The 27,698-nt window shown below is 39.9% G+C and overlaps 1 protein-coding gene across 1 annotated transcript; it reads right to left on the minus strand.

Moving 5' to 3' along the window:
* On the minus strand, positions 1-27,619 carry LOC134535193 (DDRGK domain-containing protein 1). Its single transcript, XM_063374214.1, has 6 exons — positions 27,329-27,619; positions 16,830-16,916; positions 15,587-15,744; positions 6,799-7,062; positions 6,176-6,281; positions 1-272 (listed from the first exon to the last, which is right to left on the minus strand). Exons 1-6 carry the CDS (start codon positions 27,414-27,416, stop codon positions 112-114), a joined length of 864 nt encoding a protein of 287 aa, XP_063230284.1. The 5' UTR covers positions 27,417-27,619; the 3' UTR covers positions 1-111.
* Between the last annotated feature and the right edge of the window lie 79 nt (positions 27,620-27,698).

Raw genomic sequence — 27,698 nt, forward strand, 5'->3', positions numbered from 1 at the left:
TTTCAGAAATTTTTTTTTTTTTTTTTTTCAATTTGTGTCTAACAAAACTCTGTATCACAAATAAAATGACATTTATTTACAAGGGCAGCGTGGCCCTGCGCTCACTGCTCGCTACGAGCGCTGGTTGATGCTGGCATCCAGGTTGATCAGCTGGTTGCTGCTCTCTGCCAGCTCGCTGATCGATACTCTCCCGCGCTGCTTCACGAACCTCGCCACTGCTTGGAGCTCCTCGGGCGAGATGTAGATGAACTTGCCCCGGTCGTCGATGACGCCTGCAACACGACCCACGTTCACACCCTGGCAACACCAGGTGCTACATACCCTCTTCCAACTAATTGGCGTACTTTCTACATTAGTTGGCTGATTTCTGGACTGAAAGTAGGTAGGAAGTAGAAGGGGTGGGGAGATGGATACATAACAATGTAATTAAAATTTACTGAAAATATTTTTTAAATTTTGTAATACTCATGAAACAAAATTAAAGACTTATGAAAAGAAAAAAAATCACTGCAGAGCTTAACACCGGTACCAAGAATGCAAACTGTGCTGAAGTTTACTCTATCCGCTGTGTCTACTTGGCCGCCCGGGTGCGTCTTTGTACAGAGAGCTTTAGAGATTCCACACAACGAAGGCAAATTCCTCCACTGGCATCAATAAAAAAAATAATTTGAAGAGGTGATCACTAAACAGATGTGGTTTTCATAGAAATTTAAGAGGCAATTAATAAATTTCAATAATTACTCAATTCCATAAACATTTAAAAGTTTGATGCTAGGCTTTTTCTCAACAACAAATAGTTGTGGTAATGGAATCCCCACAAAAAGCGGCCAATTGAACAAAAAAAAAAGTAAGCTGAAGAAGAAGTAGTACATAACCTATGCATGTCACGTGAGTGGTTTTTTTAATGTAGCAACTGAAATGTAGTCTTTCCCCTTTAAAACATTTTCCCTGTTAATAAGTTTTTAACATCCAATCCCTTGAAAATTGTCTTAACTGGGTTTTACTGCCAACTCAACAACCATTGACAACACAAAACATCACACTCATTTGCGATAGCCATTTAAACAAGCGAACACGATAGTTTCAACAACACATAAATATACAGTCACAATCTATCTACCACGATGCACCACAGTGCTTACTGTATGAATCTATGACGAAACAGATGTTGCTGCTCAAAAGGTAAATATTCTAGATTTCAGAGGAAATTAGCAGAAAATGTGTTTGTGATATTGCTGTCTGAAGTAATATAGAGATCACCTGGTTGCCGCAACAACGAAAATGTGTGAATTATGTAAATATAAGCACATTTATTTCACAAATACCGAATTAAACAAGATTCACGTTTTTTTTAATGAAACTAATAAGAATTTGCAGAATTTTGTTGTGGTTCACAAAAATTTTTTGTATCATTATTTAGAATAGCTGGTTTTGGGAAATAAGGCAAATAAAAATTGATCTGAACGATTGGTTAGGTTAACTGCATAAAAACGTTTTTTTAAATTTACTATTTTAACAAACATTTAATTTTTAATTACTGTAGCCTTTTACTTCTGTACCGTATTCACCCTAAAATAAGACGATAGTTTTTTTCCTTGTAGAGGATTAAAAAAATTGGGGGTCGTCTAACAACCGAGATCAAACTTTTTTTTTTGAAGATTGTTTTGTTGTATAACCTACCTATAATAACAAAGGCTGTTTATTTATTTATTAATAGCCTCCAATATAACCCAAACAATGGGTTTCCCATACACCAAATATTGCAGCACTTCATGTTTTCCATAACTTCTTCATTAAAAATGCTGTAATGTTACTCCAGCTAAGCAACGAGCATATAAGCAGCTAAGTAAACAATAGCCGTGCTCATAGATAACACAATACGGACGTGTATACGACACTTCCTCTGCTGCATGCCATAGCCACGTTCCAGGCTGCCAACATCGCAAAGCGAAAGATCAGTAGTCCCGTCAACATGGAACATACTTCGTGTACTTTTAACTTTGAAGTGGCATATGTTAACGATACATATTTATCTATGGTGAACGGAAAGTGCATTGTTTATTTGTGAATAGGGATGCAACATCGCTCTTAAAAACATTGATATCACAAACATCGATGTTCAAACGAAAAAGCATCAATGTCAAAAAACATCGTTCTGAAGACAGATACACCGATGTTTTTAAATAGCAGGAAAAACATGACAAAATGATTTAAATTATAGTATGTAGCCAAAAACCATACCTACTACAGGTTCCTGACCACAATATCCACAACCCATTTACAGTCGTGTCTCATTCAGAACAAAAACATGTATTAAAATTTAAAAGCAAAGTCTGCTACCAAAAACTTAAAAATCTGCATGAACTACTTGACCAGCTCTCAGTAAACTTCAAAGAGTTGTGGACAAATTTAAATGACTACATTTTTTCCCAGTATTTTAAGAAGTATAAAATCATTTAAAAAATAACTAATTTTTTACACAATTTATTTTTAATTAAAAAATATGGAAAAAGCATGAAGCATGAATAAAATGTCACATTAATTTTCTCAATGGAGCTAGCGAGACCGTATCGGTACCAATCAATAGCTTGTATGTACAACAAGCTATGAAATAATTGTTCATAAAGTTTCGCTGCTTTTTCCCTATATTTTTCAAAATTTAAAAGAAAATTCTTATGTAAACAAATTTTTGATACCTACTTAAAAATGTAGGTTTTTATAGTAAGTATAGACAGTTAAAAAAACTATCTTAAAAACTAAATGTCGTATCGTAATTTTTTTTAAATATTCATGAAATGATAGCCAAAATATTATAAAAAACTAGGGTAATTTTAATGATAAATGATGTCGATGTTTTTGGACTTTTTCGTCGATTCATCGGTGATGTATCGCTCTTCAAAACATTGATGCTAACATCGATGTTTCATGAACGATACATCGATGTATCGTTTGCATCCCTATTTGTGACAAAGTTGTTTTTACATTCGGTAATCGTTATGGCTGACCACGTGAATGAAGACAGTGAAAGTGATGATCATCATAGTGACAATGGAGAAGAGGAAAATGTGTAATGTAATTAACTGAAACTGGAAAGGAAAAAAAAGCAGTTGAAATAACTTAATTCAGTGTTTTAAATGTGTGATATTTGTAGAAGACAATTTTAGAAATATTTGTAGATATTGCTTATATCAACGTTTTCTTGTGAATCCAGGCAATGGCACCTAAAGAAAGAAAATAAGATTGTGAGTTTATAATTTTTCCTGAAACATGTTTTCATAATTGGGGGGGTCATCTTACATCCAGGGTCGTCTTATTTTCGGGTGAATACGGTATTAAATGTCTAATTTGTGTTATACATGTGAAAAAAAATTTTTTTTGTCATCCCAATTCTTCTTATTCAAATTGGATATTTGCAAATAAAAATTATTTGGTAGCCTATTCATATTCAATTCAAACTAAATTTTTTTACATTCACACACGCCTATTTATAACGTAAAACGGGTTAGTTTATACCGTAATTGGCCTTTGAAGTATGAACGGCTAGAAATCATAGCATTCTAATTTTAACTGCAAAAAATTGTATTACCAATATATGAAAGGAACTGAAAGCTGCTATAATGTTTCAATTTGTGCCACAACAGTTTGTTTTGTTATTATTTAATATTTTTTCTCTGTGTCATCACAGGTCAAATAGAAAAAGTAAGTAGCAGCCAATCACTACGAATTTGAGGAACTATATTTAAATATACAATGCTTTAACAAGGACAAAAAATTAACAGAATAAAGTTATGGCCAAAAAATTATTGGAACTAAAATTGCATATTTCTGATCATATCCCTCCCTAATTTCATTGTAACTATACTCTTATGGCATACGTTTTTCATGTGTTATTACATTAGATCATGGAAATAATTTTTTTTTTTTTACTTTCTTGCATAATAAATGCTACGTGAGGTAACAGAAACATATAAAATATACCCAGAACTGAAACTGAAGATTTCAAAACTCTGTTCTGGGTCAAGTATTTTAAAGAAACCAAACCAAAACCGAGAAATCGGGGAACTGAATACACCTAGTAAAAAACTGATGATAGAAATACGGTAAAAACAGGACCGTTAAAAAATGAACATCAATAATTTTTTTAATATCCACTCGGTCTAAATAGTTTGTTACTAATTACATTATAACAGACTAAAATAACATCCATTTAAATTTGGAGGGTAAAATATAATTTTTTTTTGTTTGAGCTGTTCAAACTTTGTTTGAAGTCACATATTGGCTTGCATTTTCGGTGTTAAATGGTGTCTTAACTTTCATTTCTGAGCTATTTTGTTTGACGGCAATTCAACCTTAAATCTTGACCCTGACCAAATTACACCTACATCATCAGGGTTGCCACACAACATCTTAAGCGAAATTACCCGACTTTTTCCCTAACCAGATTATAATTTTAACTGACCCTTATTTTTCACTGTTACACTATTTCACTTTTAAAAATTAATCCACATTCTTTTGTTGAACTCCAACTATTCAACAGAAAAATTAGTAAACAAAGATTGAACTTAATTTTATTCAAGGTGGAGCAATGTAAATGTGATAATTTGTATTTCTAGTTGTTTTATTATCCACGTACAAAACTAACAGAGAGTAAAAACATGAGATTGTGTAAGTATACAAATGAATTGTATCGGACAATTAAGTTACCAAAATAAAACGCTGTAATTCTAAAGGAGAGCCACTTTTCTAGAAAAATTATAATAAAAATTCCAAAGTACTTCTTTTATTTTTTACTTCCTGATATTTTATCTAAGAAGTTACTACAAGTAATTTACCAGTAATTGACCATTTGAAAGAGTAGTAATATTAGGTAGATTAACAAGAGTAAAACTGTCAGAATGGTTGGTTAGTGGTTAGGTTAAGTTAGGTTACCCGTTGGTTATCTTCATTTAAACCACTATAAAAAATTTTTTTGGGTTAATTTAAGTTAGCTGCATTCTGCTGGTAATTCCTAACCAATTGTTCAAACAATATCTCAGAATTTTTAAGTGGATAACCTAACTTAATTGATCATTTTCACAATATCACAGTATTTGTAATATGTAACCTCACCACATGTATTACAAAACCCTCTTAAAGAATGTATGTAGAACATGTCAAGAAGTAAATACGTGCTATTTGGAGTTTCTAATTAATATTTGTACAGAAAAGTGGATATCCTTTAGAACCCCTGATATTTAGACCATAACAAATTTTTTTGATTAAAATAAGCCTCACACCAAACTTAAACATAGACCTTAGAATCATATTTCAATTTAATATGAATTTTTTTATTCTGTACTTGCATAATCATTTCAAATTATAACATCTCTTAAGGGTTTCTTGTAAAAATAATATAGCATTCTCAGTACCGTTGTAGACGTCTACAAAGTTATTTTTTTCACACTATAAGCTTGCTGCAATAATACTATTGAAAGTTTCAATATTTACATTAAAATTCTTGAAGTAAATTGTAAATACAATTCTCTACAGATATTAGGCAGAACATAATTTATTTGCGGATTAACTGTGTTTACCTTGAAGAGAGAGGGAAAAAAAATGGCCAGGAATGAAAAAAGTACCGTGCCGACCGAAGATGTTTTGTTTACTGCAGTGAAGCACCATTAAAAGTTTGGCCTGTCACATGTATGCAAACTTTCTTCCCATAACATGATTTCCCATTTACTCACCAATATTTATCATTTGAGGGGTTTTCAGCTGCAGTAGATAATCGCAACCCGGTAATCATCACGTATTTTTTCACAAATATATGGACTTTCAAACCACGTGCAAGATGTCTGTTAACCAACATTTGAGCTTGAATGAACTTTTGCTATGCAGCGTTGCCTTGCAGCGTCGTCAAGTTTTGAATAAGCTGCGCACCATGCTTTTAAACACACAATTAAAAAAAAAAAAATTAATCTTGGGTTATTGAATGAATTTGATAATATGTACACACAATTTCAAAAATGTTATAGATAACTCACGTTTTTATATTGAATGGCCATTGAAGAAATCTTTACAATGCCGAAACAAGCTTATCTCAAAAAAATTCCCTGACCGATCAAAAAAATCCCTGACTTCGAGGTGTTGTGTGGCCACCCTGAAGGGAAGGCGAGAGATTGGACAGTGTGCGTACCTGTGAGTGCGCCCTCGCTCTGCAGGTCCTGGATGCGGTCGATGATGCTCTGCGTCTTCAGCTTGAAGTGGGCGGCCAGGTCCTCCAGCAACACCACCTTGGACGTCTGCAACATCCGGGCCCCACACGGCACGTCACTCGGCCCTCTGGCACGTCACGACCGCACACATTTACAATTCCTTCCCACAGAAACTCATTCTCCGACCGCTGACCACACTTCCTCTGCCACATTGCCACAAACATCTCACCAGTCTAGGTCTAGTCATTTCCCAGGCAGCCGATCGCAAATAATTAACGACACCGGGGTCACTGAACATAGTTAAGAGGTGTTGAGATCAGGATTCAGGATCTGACTTGATCGCGTATCAAGCCTGTACCTGCTCGGTGGAAGGGGAGTGACGTGACCTCTCGACCACTGTGGGCACGTCCAAACAGAGCACAGCAAAGGGTAAAAATCGTTTGATCACAATTTCTCTTAGAAGTGGATCCAGACGGGATGAGCATGTTAAACAAATTAAGAATTTTGATGTTAAAACAAGCCATGTAGTATCACTCTGGCATAAGTGGGTGTCATTGACTCTGTACTGTAGTTTAGTAAGACTTCAAGAGAAGGAACACCGCACCTTGATGTAGGTGATGAACTGCTGCAGCAGGCTCCCCTGGTCCTGCTCCGCGTCCGTCTCCTCACAGCCCTCCTCCTCCACGCTGAACATCTCCTTCATCTTGAGGTACTCCTCGAGCTCCTTCCTCTCGCGCTCCTCCCGGGCCTGGCGCTCCGCCTGCTCCTGCCGCCGCTCCTCCTCCTCGCGCAGCGCGCTCTCTCGCTGGCGCTCCTCGTCCTCCTGCTGCTGCCGCTGCTTGCGCTCCTCGCGCAGCCGCTCCTCCACCTGCGCCCGCACACCAGTCCGCCATCCCCCCGCCCACCCGACTGCTCGACAAGCATCTTGCACACCAGTCCACCATCCCCCGCCCACCTGACTGCTCGACAAGCATCCGGCACACCAGTCCACCATCCTCCCGCCCACCTGACTGCTCGACAAGCATCCGGCACACCAGTCCACCATCCCCCGCCCACCTGACTGCTCGACAAGCATCCGGCACACCAGTCCACCATCCTCCCGCCCACCCGACTGCTCGACAAGCATCCGGCACACCAGTCCACCATCCCCCGCCCACCTGACTGCTCGACAAGCATCCGGCACACCAGTCCACCATCCTCCCGCCCACCCGACTGCTCGACAAGCATCCGGCACACCAGTCCGCCATCCCCCCGCCCACCCGACTGCTCGACAAGCATCCGGCACACCAGTCCACCATCCCCCGCCCACCTGACTGCTCGACAAGCATCCGGCACACCAGTCCGCCATCCCCCGCACACCTGACTGCTGGACAAGCATCCGGCACACCAGTCCACCATCCCCCGCCCACCTGACTGCTCGACAAGCATCCGGCACACCAGTCCGCCATCCCCCGCCCACCTGACTGCTCGACAAGCATCCGGCACACCAGTCCGCCATCCCCCGCCGACCTGACTGCTCGACAAGCATCCGGCACACCAGTCCGCCATCCCCCGCCCACCTGACTGCTCGACAAGCATCCGGCACACCAGTCCGCCATCCCCCGCCCACCTGACTGCTCGACAAGCATCCGGCACACCAGTCCGCCATCCCCCGCCCACCTGACTGCTCGACAAGCATCCGGCACACCAGTCCGCCATCCCCCGCACACCTGACTGCTGGACAAGCATCCGGCACACCAGTCCGCCATCCCCCGCCCATCTGACTGCTCGACAAGCATCCGGCACACCAGTCCGCCATCCCCCGCACACCTGACTGCTGGACAAGCATCCGGCACACCAGTCCGCCATCCCCCGCCCACCTGACTGCTCGACAAGCATCCGGCACACCAGTCCACCATCCCCCGCCCACCTGACTGCTCGACAAGCATCCGGCACACCAGTTCGCCATCCCCCGCCCACCTGACTGCTCGACAAGCATCCGGCACACCAGTCCGCCATCCCCCGCCCACCTGACTGCTCGACAAACATCCGGCACACCAGTCCGCCATCCCCCGCCCAACTGACTGCTCGACAAGCATCCGGCACACCAGTCCACCATCCCCCGCCCACCTGACTGCTGGACAAGCATCCGGCACACCAGTCCACCATCCCCCGCCCACCTGACTGCTGGACAAGCATCCGGCACACCAGTCCACCATCCCCCGCCCACCTGACTGCTGGACAAGCATCCGGCACACCAGTCCACCATCCCCCGCCCACCTGACTGCTCGACAAGCATCCGGCACACCCGTCCACCATCCCCCGCCCACCTGACTGCTCGACAAGCATCCGGCACACCAGTCCACCATCCCCCGCACACCTGACTGCTCGACAAGCATCCGGCACACCAGTCCACCATCCCCCGCCCACCTGACTGCTCGACAAGCATCCGGCACACCAGTCCACCATCCCCCGCCCACCTGACTGCTCGACAAGCATCCGGCACACCAGTCCACCATCCCCCGCCCACCTGACTGCTCGACAAGCATCCGGCACACCAGTCCACCATCCCCCGCCCACCTCACTGCTCGACAAGCATCCGGCACACCAGTCCACCATCCTCCCGCCCACCTGACTGCTCGACAAGCATCCGGCACACCAGTCCACCATCCCCCGCCCACCTGACTGCTCGACAAGCATCCGGCACACCAGTCCACCATCCCCCGCCCACCTGACTGCTCGACAAGCATCCGGCACACCAGTCCACCATCCTCCCGCCCACCTGACTGCTTGACAAGCATCCGGCACACCAGTCCACCATCCCCCGCCCACCTGACTGCTCGACAAGCATCCGGCACACCAGTCCACCATCCTCCCGCCCACCTGACTGCTCGACAAGCACCCGGCACACCAGTCCACCATCCTCCCGCCCACCTGACTGCTCGACAAGCATCCGGCACACCAGTCCACCATCCCCCGCCCACCTGACTGCTCGACAAGCATCCGGCACACCAGTCCACCATCCCCCGCCCACGTGACTGCTCGACAAGCATCCGGCACACCAGTCCACCATCCCCCGCCCACCTGACTGCTCGACATGCATCCGGCACACCAGTCCACCATCCCCCGCCCACCTGACTGCACGACAAGCATCCGGCACACCAGTCCACCATCCTCCCGCCCACCTGACTGCTCGACAAGCATCCGGCACACCAGTCCACCATCCCCCGCCCACCCGACTGCTCGACAAGCATCCGGCACACCAGTCCACAGTCCCACCGCCCACCTCACTGCTCGACTAGCATCTGGCACACCAGTCCCGTAATACAAAACATCTAGTACTCAGAGGCTCGTTCTAATTTTGATGTTTGAAAGCTAAATCTCTTTAAGAGATATTTACGTAAACTATATTAATTGTGCGAGCGTAATATGAAGTGAACCATCAATCAAAAAAAAATATGCAAGTTCCCAAAAGGAAAATAGAAATTCAAGTTGAGTGACTTCAAACACTGTTAATGCACATTCCAGAACTTTTTCTTAACTCCCGTAACCAGTCCTTCAGTTCTGTTTCATTGTTATAGCTTTTATGACCATTTTAGTTACATCTTAAAAGAAAAACAATTCTTTTAAAATATTAATATTTTTGTATTCGCTGTTTGGTTTATAAAAAAATTGGTTGCCACTTACAAACTCAGAACAAACCAACTTTTGTTTTATAAAGATATTATATTTTTATCAGAAATGTTTTGCAGCCAGGTACCATGCGAAGGACCAGGTTAAGTGGGAAATGCTGGACTACAGGTTAAACACGTTTTAAACCTCTTACAACATTTCTGAACGGACCAAGAAACTTCAACTTTTCATGGTGAAGACTTTATAACAGAGTAAAATACCCTGTAATGAAGGTTCTCTGATACCAATGAAGGTTGCCTATTGAACATAAATATTATAACATCAGGGATAACTAGAAAGATATTTCAGTCCAATACGATAAGCCCATAACTTTTTTTAAAATCCAGAACTACTACTTCTATAAGTACACAGTGTACTTAGTAAATGTGAGATGGATTAAAACAAGGTGGAGAACTATACCTTTAGTATTATCTTAGAAGGAATTAGTGATGGCCCGATATTCGATATCCGATATCGGAGATCGGTAATATCGGCACATTTTTCAATATCGGACATCGGTAAATACTTGCGATATTTTGATAACCGATGTTTGCTCTCGCCAATAATACTTCTCACATAACCTTAACCGTAATTCCAAGCTTATTTTCCGCGGGCGTAATCTATCTATCTATCTTCACGTCACCATATTACCTAGTAATTTCAAGCATATTTTCCACAGAAACAATTTCAAGATTTCAAGCCTATTTCTTCTTTCTGATACTGTAATGCATCCCGACGGTACAATTCTTCCATGTGTACACAAATCCCAGTCATTAGTGCATATTTATTCGTTTCAGATATTCGCAAAATGTTTTCGCTTGATGAATTTTCGAAGTTCACTATGTGTACATAAATTGAAAACATAAACGAAAATAATTACGATATTTAATTTAATAAGTGGTGTAGCCGTAAGTAAACATGAAGAAGAATAAAGTTGCTGCTTGATATAACAGACATTTTCTTTCCGTGTCGTTTCATGGTCGCCAACTGCTGTTCTATACAAAAACATTACGTAAGTTTTTACAAAAGCTAAAATATGAAACGTGTTTACGTAGGGCAAGTTGCAGCAAAGGTATTATGTTGGCTATATTGAGTGCATTGAAAACAACATAAATAAAGATGTGTGGTTTTATAAACACTGCAGTACGTTTCAAAGTTGTATTGAAATTACTTTTCACGTATTTTAAACGTGTTTTCGCACCAATAAATGGAGTGATACACTTGAACAATGGTCACAAAATTTACTACTTGAAGACCTTCCTTTCTAGCGTGTCGTTTACCGTGATGAAATTTTACAAAGAGTACAAAAGTTTGATGTTTTTCGGCGGTAGCCTACAACTCACATAGTTTAGGTTCCCTACCACGTTCGTGCAACTTCGAATTTCTCTCAAAAATTGAAATTAAAAAAAATTGAAGTGTTAGGTTAGGTTAGGTCAGTCACAACATGCTTGAACTTCTGATTAGGGAACCGAAACTACGTGAGTTGTGGGCTTCCCATTTTTCGGACGGTATTTTTCGTAGATTACAGTTGAGACACTGGACTCAGTACATGCAGTGGCTTGTAATTCATACATTATAAGCAAATAAACTAGAGACTAATACCGGACAGCTACAATATTTCTCAACATTTCTCCACAAAAATCTGAAATTTGTTTCCTTGTAGTTACAATATGTTTTTTGCATACTGTAGGTAATACCTACACCAGAATATTGCTTTATCTGGCCTTGAAAAACAATTTAAATTTTTAAGACCTTGAATTTAGAGAGTTTATTTGTAGGCCATTATGATAAATTCATTATTAGCTTTCATTTAATGTGAATTTACTATATTTTACATTTAATAAAAATAATATACATTCACATATGTATGCTTAATTAATATTTAACATTTTTCATTATTGTCTCTAACAATACTCCAGAACCACAATTTTATAGAATCAGTGTTAGAAATGAGATAGGCCTATTATCAGAATATCGGAATATCGGGTATCGGTTATCGGATCGGTAAATTTGGAAATATCGGAATCGGTATCGGTATCGGGTTTTTGGATATCGGGCCATCACTAGAAGGAATGATAATAATTCTACAAAAAAAAATACATATTACATATTTTGTAAAAGTAGTTAAATTTGTGGAAATAATAGTACTAATCAACCTGAGTTCAGGATCATGGTGATAAAAAGTCAGTCTGCCTCACTGAGATCAGGATGATGGTGATGCAAGTCACAGTCTGCTACACTGAGTTCAGGATGATGGTGATGCATGTCACAGTCTGCTACACTGAGTTCAGGATGATGGTGATGCAAGTCACAGTCTGCGACACTGAGTTCAGGATGATGGTGATGCAAGTCACAGTCTGCGACACTGAGTTCAGGATGATGGTGATGCAAGTCACAGTCTGCTACACTGAGTTCAGGATGATGGTGATGCAAGTCACAGTCTGCGACACTGAGTTCAGGATGATGGTGATGCAAGTCACAGTCTGCTACACTGAGTTCAGGATGATGGTGATGCATGTCACAGTCTGCTACACTGAGTTCAGGATGATGGTGATGCATGTCACAGTCTGCTACACTGAGTTCAGGATGATGGTGATGCATGTCACAGTCTGCGACACTGAGTTCAGGATGATGGTGATGCAAGTCACAGTCTGCTACACTGAGTTCAGGATGATGGTGATGCAAGTCACAGTCTGCTACACTGAGTTCAGGATGATGGTGATGCATGTCACAGTCTGCTACACTGAGTTCAGGATGATGGTGATGCAAGTCACAGTCTGCTACACTGAGTTCAGGATGATGGTGATGCATGTCACAGTCTGCTACACTGAGTTCAGGATGATGGTGATGCAAGTCACAGTCTGCTACACTGAGTTCAGGATGATGGTGATGCAAGTCACAGTCTGCTACACTGAGTTCAGGATGATGGTGATGCATGTCACAGTCTGCTACACTGAGTTCAGGATGATGGTGATGCAAGTCACAGTCTGCTACACTGAGTTCAGGATGATGGTGATGCAAGTCACAGTCTGCTACACTGAGTTCAGGATGATGGTGATGCAAGTCACAGTCTGCTACACTGAGTTCAGGATGATGGTGATGCATGTCACAGTCTGCTACACTGAGTTCAGGATGATGGTGATGCAAGTCACAGTCTGCTACACTGAGTTCAGGATGATGGTGATGCAAGTCACAGTCTGCGACACTGAGTTCAGGATGATGGTGATGCATGTCACAGTCTGCTACACTGAGTTCAGGATGATGGTGATGCAAGTCACAGTCTGCTACACTGAGTTCAGGATGATGGTGATGCAAGTCACAGTCTGCTACACTGAGTTCAGGATGATGGTGATGCAAGTCACAGTCTGCGACACTGAGTTCAGGATGATGGTGATGCATGTCACAGTCTGCTACACTGAGTTCAGGATGATGGTGATGCAAGTCACAGTCTGCGACACTGAGTTCAGGATGATGGTGATGCAAGTCACAGTCTGCTACACTGAGTTCAGGATGATGGTGATGCAAGTCACAGTCTGCGACACTGAGTTCAGGATGATGGTGATGCATGTCACAGTCTGCTACACTGAGTTCAGGATGATGGTGATGCAAGTCACAGTCTGCTACACTGAGTTCAGGATGATGGTGATGCATGTCACAGTCTGCTACACTGAGTTCAGGATGATGGTGATGCAAGTCACAGTCTGCTACACTGAGTTCAGGATGATGGTGATGCAAGTCACAGTCTGCTACACTGAGTTCAGGATGATGGTGATGCAAGTCACAGTCTGCGACACTGAGTTCAGGATGATGGTGATGCAAGTCACAGTCTGCTACACTGAGTTCAGGATGATGGTGATGCATGTCACAGTCTGCTACACTGAGTTCAGGATGATGGTGATGCAAGTCACAGTCTGCTACACTGAGTTCAGGATGATGGTGATGCAAGTCACAGTCTGCGACACTGAGTTCAGGATGATGGTGATGCATGTCACAGTCTGCTACACTGAGTTCAGGATGATGGTGATGCAAGTCACAGTCTGCTACACTGAGTTCAGGATGATGGTGATGCATGTCACAGTCTGCTACACTGAGTTCAGGATGATGGTGATGCAAGTCACAGTCTGCGACACTGAGTTCAGGATGATGGTGATGCAAGTCACAGTCTGCTACACTGAGTTCAGGATGATGGTGATGCATGTCACAGTCTGCTACACTGAGTTCAGGATGATGGTGATGCAAGTCACAGTCTGCGACACTGAGTTCAGGATGATGGTGATGCAAGTCACAGTCTGCGACACTGAGTTCAGGATGATGGTGATGCAAGTCACAGTCTGCTACACTGAGTTCAGGATGATGGTGATGCAAGTCACAGTCTGCTACACTGAGTTCAGGATGATGGTGATGCAAGTCACAGTCTGCTACACTGAGTTCAGGATGATGGTGATGCATGTCACAGTCTGCTACACTGAGTTCAGGATGATGGTGATGCAAGTCACAGTCTGCTACACTGAGTTCAGGATGATGGTGATGCATGTCACAGTCTGCTACACTGAGTTCAGGATGATGGTGATGCAAGTCACAGTCTGCGACACTGAGTTCAGGATGATGGTGATGCAAGTCACAGTCTGCTACACTGAGTTCAGGATGATGGTGATGCAAGTCACAGTCTGCTACACTGAGTTCAGGATGATGGTGATGCAAGTCACAGTCTGCTACACTGAGTTCAGGATGATGGTGATGCATGTCACAGTCTGCTACACTGAGTTCAGGATGATGGTGATGCAAGTCACAGTCTGCGACACTGAGTTCAGGATGATGGTGATGCATGTCACAGTCTGCTACACTGAGTTCAGGATGATGGTGATGCAAGTCACAGTCTGCGACACTGAGTTCAGGATGATGGTGATGCAAGTCACAGTCTGCTACACTGAGTTCAGGATGATGGTGATGCAAGTCACAGTCTGCTACACTGAGTTCAGGATGATGGTGATGCAAGTCACAGTCTGCGACACTGAGTTCAGGATGATGGTGATGCAAGTCACAGTCTGCGACACTGAGTTCAGGATGATGGTGATGCAAGTCACAGTCTGCTACACTGAGTTCAGGATGATGGTGATGCATGTCACAGTCTGCTACACTGAGTTCAGGATGATGGTGATGCAAGTCACAGTCTGCTACACTGAGTTCAGGATGATGGTGATGCATGTCACAGTCTGCTACACTGAGTTCAGGATGATGGTGATGCAAGTCACAGTCTGCGACACTGAGTTCAGGATGATGGTGATGCAAGTCACAGTCTGCTACACTGAGTTCAGGATGATGGTGATGCAAGTCACAGTCTGCTACACTGAGTTCAGGATGATGGTGATGCAAGTCACAGTCTGCTACACTGAGTTCAGGATGATGGTGATGCATGTCACAGTCTGCTACACTGAGTTCAGGATGATGGTGATGCAAGTCACAGTCTGCGACACTGAGTTCAGGATGATGGTGATGCATGTCACAGTCTGCTACACTGAGTTCAGGATGATGGTGATGCAAGTCACAGTCTGCGACACTGAGTTCAGGATGATGGTGATGCAAGTCACAGTCTGCTACACTGAGTTCAGGATGATGGTGATGCAAGTCACAGTCTGCTACACTGAGTTCAGGATGATGGTGATGCATGTCACAGTCTGCTACACTGAGTTCAGGATGATGGTGATAAACACACACAGAAGAGGGCAGCGGACGGCACCCACCTCGCGGAGAGCCTTCTTCTCTGCCTTGGCCTCCAGCTTGGCGCGCTTCTTGGCGCCCACCTTGTCCGGGAGCTCCAGCTCCGGCCGCGCCTCGTCTTCGTCCTCCTCCGGGGCTGCATCCCCATCCGCGCCCGCCGCCCCGGCGTGCCGCGCTCCCACTGCAACAACCCCGCGCGTCGTCGCTCTATAATATTACCAAGAGTCCTCACAAACACTGTGTGCAGCGCTTCGGGAGAAACCATGCCAATTGAGAACTGCTCAACATATTCAAGTGGAGTCTGTTTATGAAAACTTTTTAATTATACATTGACAGCGGATGAGTAGTTTAGTTTAAGTATTTCATTTTTAAACTGTATTTTTAGGACTGCGAAAAGGGCTTTAACGTGTGTTCTCAGAACAATATAGATTTCAAACACCCAGTGCTGATTTTTGAAAGCAATAAAGGACCTTGTATTGCATCTTCATCTTCATTTCTTCACCATATAATGTTATGGTTACCACTCTGATCTCATAGTTGCCCCATGCACGACGAGAAGACTGCGTGCGTATTAGTAGGGTAGTAACACGCCACAAAATTACATGCAAAATGAAGGTGTTACTCCCAAATTATTTCAATGAAATAATCTTGCTACAGTGATAAAATTTGAGGTGGTAGTAGAACTTCATTCTTTTAAACATAATCCAGACGCTCTGCGCTCATCTTAAATACTTTCTCTATTATTTACAATAATGATGATGTTCAGCTCCAACTTCACAAGCGCATGCCAGCCTTGGGAAGCACATTCGACACTAAGTCATAAATAAATGTTAAAAACTCATTTTGTCGTGATGAACCTGCAGCCGAAGTTATCGGTCAAATTCAGACTCACCTGTATAACAGTCACAACATCTTTAGTATCTCCTGACTCTGCTAAAAGCATCTGCTGGGTTGTAGTAATAAATATCAGTGCCTATTTAAGGCCTTTTCACATCTTTTATTAAATAAATAATCGTAATCTTGCAAAGGTAACAAATATCAGCCATTGATTTTATGTTTTCCCCAGAGTCTACTTCCGCATGCGGTGTGGTCAAAATTCCACTCCCATTGAAACATCACATTCTCATATTATCTATATTAAGGTAATCAAGTTTCAATCAAGACCCAAGCAACTGTAAATTGAAACTTCTTGTCTGTTAAGTGACTACATGTGTATAAGCACAACTAAAACTTGCGAACGAGCGTAAGGCCTGAAGCGAGAGCTACCTCTCAGACGGGCGGCTCTGGCGTTGCGGGCGCCCACAACCCGCCGAGGCTGTGCCTGGACCGCTGGTTCTTCGTCCGCTGTTGCACCTGCACACAGCCACGCCACATGCCTTCAGACATTACATTAATAATTCAAACGATAGTTCTACAATATATTGTTAAGTAGAACAGATTTTTCATCCATAGCTGGAAGGCTGGAAGGCTGGCTGACTGCCGGGTCGGAAACGACAGCAGCCGCCCTCCCCAAAAAAAAACCGATTACCGCTCATGAACAATGCGGGCAACAATTTCTAAATTTCCCGCTCACAGAGCTCTCCCGTCCACATACCCCCTTCCCCACGCACCACTGATACCAGCCTAGCACAGGGGAGCGTTTGAAAAATAACCTAGCAGCAAGAGGTGTGACTGCAAAAATATTTCATACACGAATTATTAAATTATGTTATATTATCTGGTGTCAAGCAATATTAACCTATTTTTTAAGATATTTGAAGTATTGGAGATTTTATAAAGGTTATTTTTGTTAGCACAGCATTGGTACTATTTGTATTAAAGAGAGACACTGTTCATGCTGGACATACCGTCTGCCATCTATCGGACAAACATAACAACAACAAATCCAAGTTTTCACACCAAAGTCTTGGAGCTGTCCAGTATAAGTCTCTGGTGTAATTGGATAGCTTACAGAAATCATCTTTTATACTGAACAAATAATGTTTGAAATACAAGTTAGCTGTCGACGCCAACTTGCACCACGGCATTACTCATTACATCATCGTGTACAGTCCCATCAAACAATTCACCTGCTGTGCAGTTCACAACTGTGTACCAAATAAAGCCATAACTCTAACTGCAATTCTCACCTCATAGAGCATTCCCATGTTGCAAATTCTTTTTTTGCTCTCTTGAAATGCTAAGTAAGACTCCTTTAATTTAAAAAATTATTTTTTTATTTGTTCATATAAATTGGTTTGGGTTTCCAAGGAATATTAGTTAAATAGGCCGACTTAATGAGGTTCTATTGTAGGCTACGTTCATAATTGCCACATAAATAAAGGAAGATGAAGTGAATGATGAAAGCAGGAGGTAAGAGAGATGTGTGGGGAACGGGGAGGGAGTGGAAGGGGATGCTGGGGGTGAGAGATGCAAGGGACCTGAGGGGAACACTGAAGGGGGGGGGGGGGGGGAGGAGGAAAGAAAGGAGAGGTTTCCTTACCACCTGGTGGAAAGCCCAATTGCAGATGAAATAAATTAAAAAAAAAAAAAAATATTTCTTTAAATGACCCACAGTATAACATAGATAGTACGGAAAAATATGGCTGTAAGATTAAAGAGCATTCAAATACATACCTAATCACTGTACATGACACTTGTGATTTTGATGCTTTAAAAATATTTCTCAGAAAATTAAATAACACAGTGTGTTTTTGGGTCCTCCAAATCTTGATCAAAAGAGCAAAAGTGAATTCATGAATTATTTCCTATTTTTTTCATTAATCACAAATTTGAGCCCCTCTGTTCTTCGAATGCTTAACAGTGTTTTAGCACTTATTTGAATTAATTAGTTAACAAATGTAGCAGGTGTATGTATTGGCTGTGTTCACTGTGCTCACTTCGTTCATGCTTTGAAAGCAGAATGAAGGGTAATTATCAGACGTCGATGCCTTTTAGAACGGAAATAAAATAAAATGGGAAAACATGGTTTTCACATACTATACACTTCCCTAAATTTACCCTGAAGGGATGGTTTCTTAGTTCCTAATAGTTTGAGAAAAATAACAGTTTAAAGCTTATATTAAATACCTGTGTTTTCACACTGCCACCGCCATTCATTGTCTACCACGATCATGTATCTCTTTGTTTAGCACAACTGTAGCCAACTATGGAGAATTAAAGTTCACAAATTCTTCCATTTCCTATATTGAAATTTATCTCTGGATCCTGGTACCTAGCATGATCCTGTTGGCTTGATCATGTGGTACATGATGCTTACTGTTTTAATTTAGTATGTCAGAAAATCCTGTAGATAAAAAAATATAAAAGAATTTGTCATATAATGATGAATTATGATTGTAAGCGAAAAATGATTTTTTTTAACCTAAAATAATAAATCTTTGTTATTTCACAATTTTTTTGTGTGCAGGATCTTCCGATGTACTGAACTAAAACAGCAAGCATCATGTACCACAGGATCAAGTCAACAGGATCAAGCCTTCAGGATCCAGGGATAAATTTGGATAAATGAAACACCGGCCATAACGAACACACAATGTCTGTAATCCAAGAATTCCCTGAAAAGACTGCAATATTCAAAGTGTCTGCTACTTCAGTGCACAGCACGTATTCCTCACAGTACGACGTTAACAATTCATTTCAAATTTTAGGCTCCCATTAGATGGTTTTGTTACATCACTCAAAATAGTACATACCTACTTGAAATGTAATGTAACAAAACAAACATTTCGTAATACAATTACATACTTATTCTAATAAAACAACAAACATGAAATACAAGCATTAAAAACTTCTTACAACTGCAATACTGTTGATGACAATTCCGATTTAGTTCTTTATATGTATCGTCCTAGTATAGGTACGTAATATAAGTGATTCTGGTTTTGGTAATATTCTGTTAGTGGAAGAGGATGTTATGTGTTAATGTTGGCAGCATTGTTATTTTTTTAACGACTTCCGTTGTTGTTGTTGTGCAGGCTGCTGATACACTTTGTTTAAAATGTAGACTGTGAAGTCAATCCAATAAAACCATTTATATAGTAACAGAAGTGAACGCATATTACTGTGTTAACTCTAATAGGTTATGGGCCCAGAGCCAGTAGGCAACTTCTGTTCAAGAGATATAGTTGGTTTTATGGAGAATATGCAGTTTTTGGTTAAGGGCTTCATGTGACTCGTGTGTATGGTTATTATCAGTGTATGGTCTTTGGTGAAACATGTCGTATTCAAGTATGGCGAATGCGGCAAACGTACCATTTGGGATTAGACCATTTGATGGTGTAAACTTTAGTAACTGGTTCTATCGGATGAAGTTACTGTTGGAACAGAATGGAGTATTACACATGTTGACAACCGAACCTCCGACGGTAGAAGCTGATCTTAAACGATTTAAGCAAGAAGACGTCAAAGCTAGAAATCTTCTCGTCCAAGGATTGGCAGACAACATGTTGCCGATGATTATGAATAAAATCACGGCAAAAGAAATTGTGGACACCCTAGCAACTACATATGAAAAACGTGGGATGAAATCCATGGTGACTGCACAGAAAGCTTGGCGGAAACTGGAATACAAGAAAGAAAAGCCTCTTCAAGAATTTTTACAGCAATTCGAGTCTATGGCCTCGGAAGTCAAGGTGGCTGGTGGAAAGATTGAGGAAGATGAAATGGTTAATCAATTGTTGGTGGCAATGCCCTCAGATTTTGATAGTGTTGTATCTGCCATGGATATATTGTATAATAAAGATAAGTCGGCTGTGAAATTTGAGTATGTGAAAAATACTCTATTAGCAGAAGAAGAGAGACTTCTGAAGAAAGATGAAAGCCCACAAAACGTTTTTGCAGCATACAAGGGATTAAGAGGACAATCTCATCAGTATTCACAGCATAAGCATAACAAAGGTAATTATGTTCCAGGTAGAAGTTTTAATGGAAAGTGTTATTATTGCAAAGTACAGGGACACATGAAATTTAATTGTCCAAAATTGAAGAATAAGGATACTGCTGCAACTACAAATGAGGTGGAATTTTCTTTTTTGACATCGTTCGATACAGAAAGTTCGTCATGCGGGCATGTGGACAGTGAACAGCCTGCAATGAATGATGGTGAACTAACAGAAGTTATTTTTGTTATTGATAGTGGTGCAAGTTGCCATATCATTAAAAGTTGCTATCAAAAATATCTAAGTGATAGAACTGATGTGAACTTCGACATTAATGTGGCTAAGGCAGGTGAGTCATTGAAAGCTGTAAGCAAAGGAAATATTTCTTGTATGTCTGAAGGAGGTGAAAACATAAAGATTAGGGATGTTTTAGTGTGTGAGAACTTGGCATTTAACTTACTTTCAGTCCGTAAGTTAGAAGAGAAAGGATGTAAAGTAAGTTTTGAAAACTCTTGTGTTAAAATTGTGTGTGGTCGTAAGGTTATGTTGGGACAAGTGTTTGGAAGATTGTATGTAGTTAAGATGCATCTCATACCAGAGCATGCTAATGCAGCCATGGTGAAAGCTGTGTCAAGCAATGTGATGCATAGAAGAATGGGACATTCTTCCAAGTATCCCACTGAGTTATGTGATGTGTGCTTGAAAGGTAAACAAACTAAGCTACCCTATCTGAAGGCTATACCAGAAGAACGCAAAGCAAAGAGAGTACTTCAATGTGTGTCTTCTGATGTGTGTGGAAAAATATCCCCACCAACATATGATGGGTTTAACTATTTTGTGACTTTTATTGATCACTATAGTCATTTCTGTGTCACATATTTGCTGAGAAATAAATCAGAAGTCTTTGAAAAATTTAAGATGTACACAGCTATGGTTGAGGCTAAGTTTAATTCTCGCATAGAGAATTTAAGGTGTGACAGAGGTGGTGAATACGTGTCTTCCAATTTTAAGAGCTTTTGTGAAAAGAAAGGAATCAGTGTTAGTTATTCTATGGCCAGAAATCCATCTCAAAACGGAATGGCAGAAAGAATCAACAGAACGCTTTTGGAGAAAACTAGGTGTCTCCTGCTAGATAGTAACTTTGGCAAGGAGATGTGGGGAGAAGCTATTATGACCGCCACCTACCTCACAAATAGACTGGCTACATCAGCACTGCCGAATGGAATTGTCCCAGCTGAAAGATGGTATAACCATAAGCCTGATCTGTCAAAGATAAAAGTTTTTGGATGTCCTGCATATTCATTCATTCATAAAGAAGATAGAGATGGAGGAAAACTCAGTGACAGATCTAAAAGGTTATTTCTTACCGGGTATTGTGACAATGGTTACAGACTGTGGAATCCTGAAAAGAAAAATGTTGAATTTGCAAGAAATGTGATCTTTGATGAGCTTGGGTATACTGAAAGCCCATCCTCAGGTAGTATTACACATACTGCAACATCAGAAGGTGTTACTTCAAACATTCCAAATGAAACACAGGATGTATGTCCTCAGTTTGCACGAGATGACACACAAATGTATGAAAACAATCAGTCTGATGATGATGGTGATGGTGACTTCATTGGTTTTCATCCTGAGGGTGTGTACGATGAATCAACTGGAATCAGATCTTCTAGGCACAAAAAACTACCAAAGTACTTGGAAGATTTTGAGCTCAACTTTGCTGTCGATGTTCTGGCATTATCAGTATCTTCAGATGTGCCTAACAGTTTCAAAGATGCAGTTAAAGATGCTGGTTGGAGGCAAGCACTAAATGAGGAGCTGTCATCTTTAGAAAGTAATGAAACTTGGGAAGTGGTTGAAGCACCCATGGATGCATCTGTTATTGACAGTAGATGGATCTTCTCTTCTAAAAGTGTGGATGGAACTACGAAGAAGAAAGCCAGACTTGTTGCTCGTGGGTATCAACAGCCAACATTGGAAAACGAAGATATATTTTCTCCAGTTGCCCGGATGACAACGCTACGAGTTCTGCTTTCAGTTGCAGTTGAGCGAGGTCTTCAGCTACACCAGCTCGATGTACGATCAGCTTTTTTGAAGAGCAAATTACCAGTGCCTGTGTATATGAAACCACCGGATGGTGTACAGTGCAGTGACGATAAAGTTCTTAAGTTGAACAAAGCCTTATATGGGCTTAGGCAAAGTCCTAAAGCATGGAATGACTATGTAAATAGTGAATTGATCAACCTGGGTTTTATGCGATCAAAAATTGATCCTTGTTTGTACCATAGGGGTACTTTTTATATCTTAGTGTGGGTTGATGATTTTCTGTTAGTATCAAATTCTGGTGCAGATCTCGAAGACACTAAGTCTGCTCTTAAGTCTAAGATGGGCATGAGAGATTTGAGTTCGAATGAAAAGTTGCATTTTTTGGGCATGGACATCCTCAAAGGTGAGGATGGAAGCTTAATTCTCAGTCAAAGTGATTTGATTAGGAGAGTTCTTGAAAAATTTAACATGATAGAATGTAAACCTAGTAAAGTTCCAATTCAGCCCAAACTTAACTTGTCATGTGATGGAGAGTGTAAGATTAAGGTGCCTTATAAAGAGCTGTTAGGCAGCCTAATGTATCTTACAGTCTGCACAAGGCCTGATTTATGTTTCAGTGTATCATACTTTGGTAGATTCCAAAAATGTTACTCTTACAACCATTGGAGACATCTGAAACATGTTTTGAAGTATCTTAAATATACAGTTAACATAGGTTTGAAGTTAGCAAAGTCATATTGTAACACATTAACTATATCCTCATATGTTGATGCTGACTATGCTTCTGACACAAATGATAGGAAAAGTATTTCAGGTTTTGTAACAAAACTGAATAACAATGTTATCTGCTGGGGTTCAAAAAAACAAGGTGTGGTAGCACTTAGTAGCAGTGAGTCAGAGTACTATGCTATAGGTAGATGTTTAACAGAAGACATTTTCGTACACAATTTGCTGAAAGAAGTAGTAGATGTGGCTGATGTAATTAATGTTCATGAGGATAATCAATCAACCATTAAGATTGCTAAGTCATTAGAGACCAAAAGGTCTAAGCACTTTGATGTACAGTATCATTTTGTCAAAGATCTGGTAGGGAAAGGAAAGGTGAAATTAATCTATGTAGAGTCTGCTGAACAGATAGCAGATATCATGACCAAGGGACTGCCTGCTTGTAAATTTGAATATTTTGTTGAGAAGTTAAATCTTGTTAGAATGTAATGTGGAATTGGGAGGGAGTGTTGATGACAATTCCGATTTAGTTCTTTATATGTATCGTCCTAGTATAGGTACGTAATATAAGTGATTCTGGTTTTGGTAATATTCTGTTAGTGGAAGAGGATGTTATGTGTTAATGTTGGCAGCATTGTTATTTTTTTAACGACTTCCGTTGTTGTTGTTGTGCAGGCTGCTGATACACTTTGTTTAAAATGTAGACTGTGAAGTCAATCCAATAAAACCATTTATATAGTAACAGAAGTGAACGCATATTACTGTGTTAACTCTAATAAATACAGCCATTATTTAAACAAATTTCATTATTCCAACACCACCTTCATTTACTTAAGTTCTGGAAAAATTTTTTTTGTAGAAAACCCACATGGGTAAGGGTCATTCCAAAATCTAGGGACAAATCAGGTAAACAATGCTTTACTATTTTTGTATTGATTATTTTAATTTGCATTTCATTGTTTTAGTAAAAAGACTCTGGATGAAGATGAATACTTCACTTAATAGTTAGGATAAAAATAAATTTTTAACTAAACAAAGCATTTATGCCTGAAATGTCACCTCCATGGCCTGTCACTACCCCTAAGTATCTAGAATATGAGAATAATAACTTCAAACTGGCTGAACAAATCTATGGTATATAACATAAAATGGCATGTGATATTAACCAGAAGTTCTGCATTATAAAGGTCATAATTTTACTGAGACTATTATCTAAGCAATTTTAACTTAATTTACTGTTCCTTGTTTCAATGTCACCTCCATGGTACAAATAGAAGTTCCTTAAAAATCCACTATTGTGTATGGATGCTTAGAAGCCATGTGAAAAAAAAACCTTGAGTAGCCATCTTGTATAGTGTTTCAGTAAAGACAGGCAGATATGTGTTTATATTGTTTTATTTAAGAGATTCCACTTGATCAGTAGTGGATCCAGAGGGGGGGCTAAGGGGCTCAAGCCCCCTCCAAAAGCATCTGGGTCCACTATTGTTTTAGTGTTTGCCTTGATAAAGCCTAGCCGCAGCTGGGTCAAGCCCCTCCCAAACCAAAATCCTGGATCCCCCACTGCACTTGATTATTGAGGAGTATTTTTATTTGTTGTCACCTCCATGGCTTTAATAAATCTTGTTCTTTTCTTTAAAAAAATAAGTTTGTATTACAATTAGGTTGAATAACATGTTATTAAATTAAATCCATGACAATGTGGTTGAGTAAGTTTTAGGTTAGGTTGTGTATAAAGAAAACTTCAAAAATGTCACCTCCATGGCTGTCACCTCCATGTTCTTAATCTAGCATGGAGGTGATATAATAGGCTTTGAATTTTACTTTATCTGTATTCATTTCCAAACTTTACTATAGTACACACAGGCATAGTTGTTATAATCACTGTTCTCTTAATTAATTTCCTTATTTTGAGTCACTTTGAAGGAAAATTGTTATTTTGGAGAATAGTATCAGTTGTGTGCTTTCAAGGTATAGTTACAACAGGGTTCAACAAGTAGTCCATATCATTGCGACATGACTAACTGGCATGTGAATATTATGAAATAGATACAAAAAAAAAAATGTTTTGCTACAAAACTTTGAATTTTCGTAATGTAAAAAATACAATTTTGCTGACCAAAGTAAATAATTGTAATTTTAGTTTATTTATATTTTATTATTGTGTGTCAAAATTTAAAAAATTGTTTAATAAATGATTAAGTTGCAACTCATAGTTAGACACAATATATTTTATGCAGGTACAAAGTTTGGGTCTATGTGTGTAGTCTACATAATGTGCAAATAATCATGGATTATTGAAGTTAAGCAACATAAAATGATGTATTTTTAATTTTTTGGTCCAGAATATAACACATTACTTTGAAATACTGCACAAAAAGTTCCTAAATTAATGTTTACATTATTTTCAGAAAAAAACATGGCATGGAAGAAAAAGTTATTTTAGAAGGATTTAGCAGAGGTTAAGAAAAAAAAAGCAGAAATGGCATGAATAAATAAAATTAGGGATAATCCAGTACTTTATGAAGAGTTCAAACGAAAAGAAAGAGAAAGGTATCACAAAAGAATGGAGGAAGGAAAAATAAAAAAAATTTCAGACTTAAGTGAGAGAGGTAAAAGACAGCAAAGGAAAAATTGGACAGAGAGAATGCGGCGGCACAGAAACAAGAAGCAGACAAATGAAGCTCACGGAGTTTTAGACTGTGGTACTCCATCATTAGATAGTTACAGCGACATATGTATATGCAGATTCAGATTCATGCACTTCAGAAGCTGGAGACACTCATATTGAGGCAATACCATCTAAGCCTACTAAGGACAGTCTCGCACTTCATAGTTATGTCATTGTAGAATTTCAAGGGAAAAAAAAGTGTACGAAACTACATTGGCATACTAACTTCTGTAGAAAATGCAAATAAAGAGGAATACACTGTCAAGTTTTTAAGACTGGTTACAAACAATACATTTGTTTTTCCTGTGGATGACGATATAGCTGTTGTTGATTTTCGACACATTAAAGGCATACTGTCTGAGCCAAAACTGGGTAGAAGAGATGCATACATATTTTATGATTTGTCAGGTGTTAAAAATATTTGTTAGATATGGAATATTGATGGGATTAGTCTTCAGAGTGTACTTACTACATTGATTTGATTTGATTTGTTTTCAGTTGATTTAGTATCATAGTTTTTTATTACCGAGTGCCTTAAAACAACAGTTTAAAATAATGTAGTTTTGCTTAATACTATAGGACTACAGGATACTATTATTTATAATTATATTATTACCCCAATTTAAAATTTTGTCAATCCATGTAGTGTATTGTCACCTCCATGGCAATTTGTGTCACCTCCGTGTCTTACAATAATTTTGTTTTTGTATTTTTTACTTAAATAGAAAGAGTTGATTTAATTCTATGGTACTTTTGTGACAACCAATAAATGCTGATCATAGAAATACCATAATTTCCCTTTTTCTTGAATTTTTAATTTTAATAATTTAACAACTACAATTTCCCCCTTGATTTCGGAATGACCCGTAAACATAAATAATGAATGTCAGCAATTACGTGAATACTTAGGCATTGTAATGTAAGATATTATTTTTTTCAGAAACTAATATGAATTACGAAACAATCCCCTGGGAGTAAATTTAGGGACGTGTGAAGTGTGTAGTTTTCAGATTTTTTCTTTTTATTTTAAAAAGCCGCGATGTCCGATAATTACCGAATGAGGCAGATGTATGATTAAATATGGGTAGTTGGAAGTCAGAATTTAAAAATTGAGATAAACAAGAAGGGTTCTCCAATTATAAAGGATTGAAAAAAATTGTTCCGTTCGGTACTTGTAATTTTGACTAACGAATCTGTAAAAGGGAATTGGGATATGCTAAATACTTTTTTTGTTTGTTTACCATATTGGTTAACTTCACTAGATTTGAAACACTGTGAAATCATGTAAAAGGTTGGTTGGATCGGGTTGGCTACATTAAAAATTGTGTATATTTCACCACGTGGCTAAGCAGTAAAATGGAACATTAAATTCATGTGATACTTAATACATCACTCAATATGTGTGTATTTATTTAAATAATATTAAATATATGTTGCATTACCGTTTTCATATTTTCGTTTCAGTAGAGTTATTAACACCAATAAACAAATAAGCACAACTGCACATAAACACAACACAACCACTTCCATTTTATTTTTTGACAGTACGACCTGCGACACAGGTTTTAGAACAAAATTTTTATTTAATTTAATCTCCAAAACTCTCTTTAACTAATAATAATCTTTAACTAACATTACAAAATACGCAATTGCGAAATATTTATACAAAGACAGTACTGTTGTTCTTTACTACGCTTTAATGAACAATTCATTTGTGGCAACTTTTTTTTTTATAAGTGGGGCTGGCCTTCAGTACGAAGCCAACGGCTATACGGTCATTATAATGCAGTCTCAAGATCATTGATCATTTCA

The sequence above is a fragment of the Bacillus rossius genome, chromosome 8, assembly GCF_032445375.1.
Source record: "Bacillus rossius redtenbacheri isolate Brsri chromosome 8, Brsri_v3, whole genome shotgun sequence".
Classification (NCBI taxonomy): domain Eukaryota; kingdom Metazoa; phylum Arthropoda; class Insecta; order Phasmatodea; family Bacillidae; genus Bacillus; species Bacillus rossius.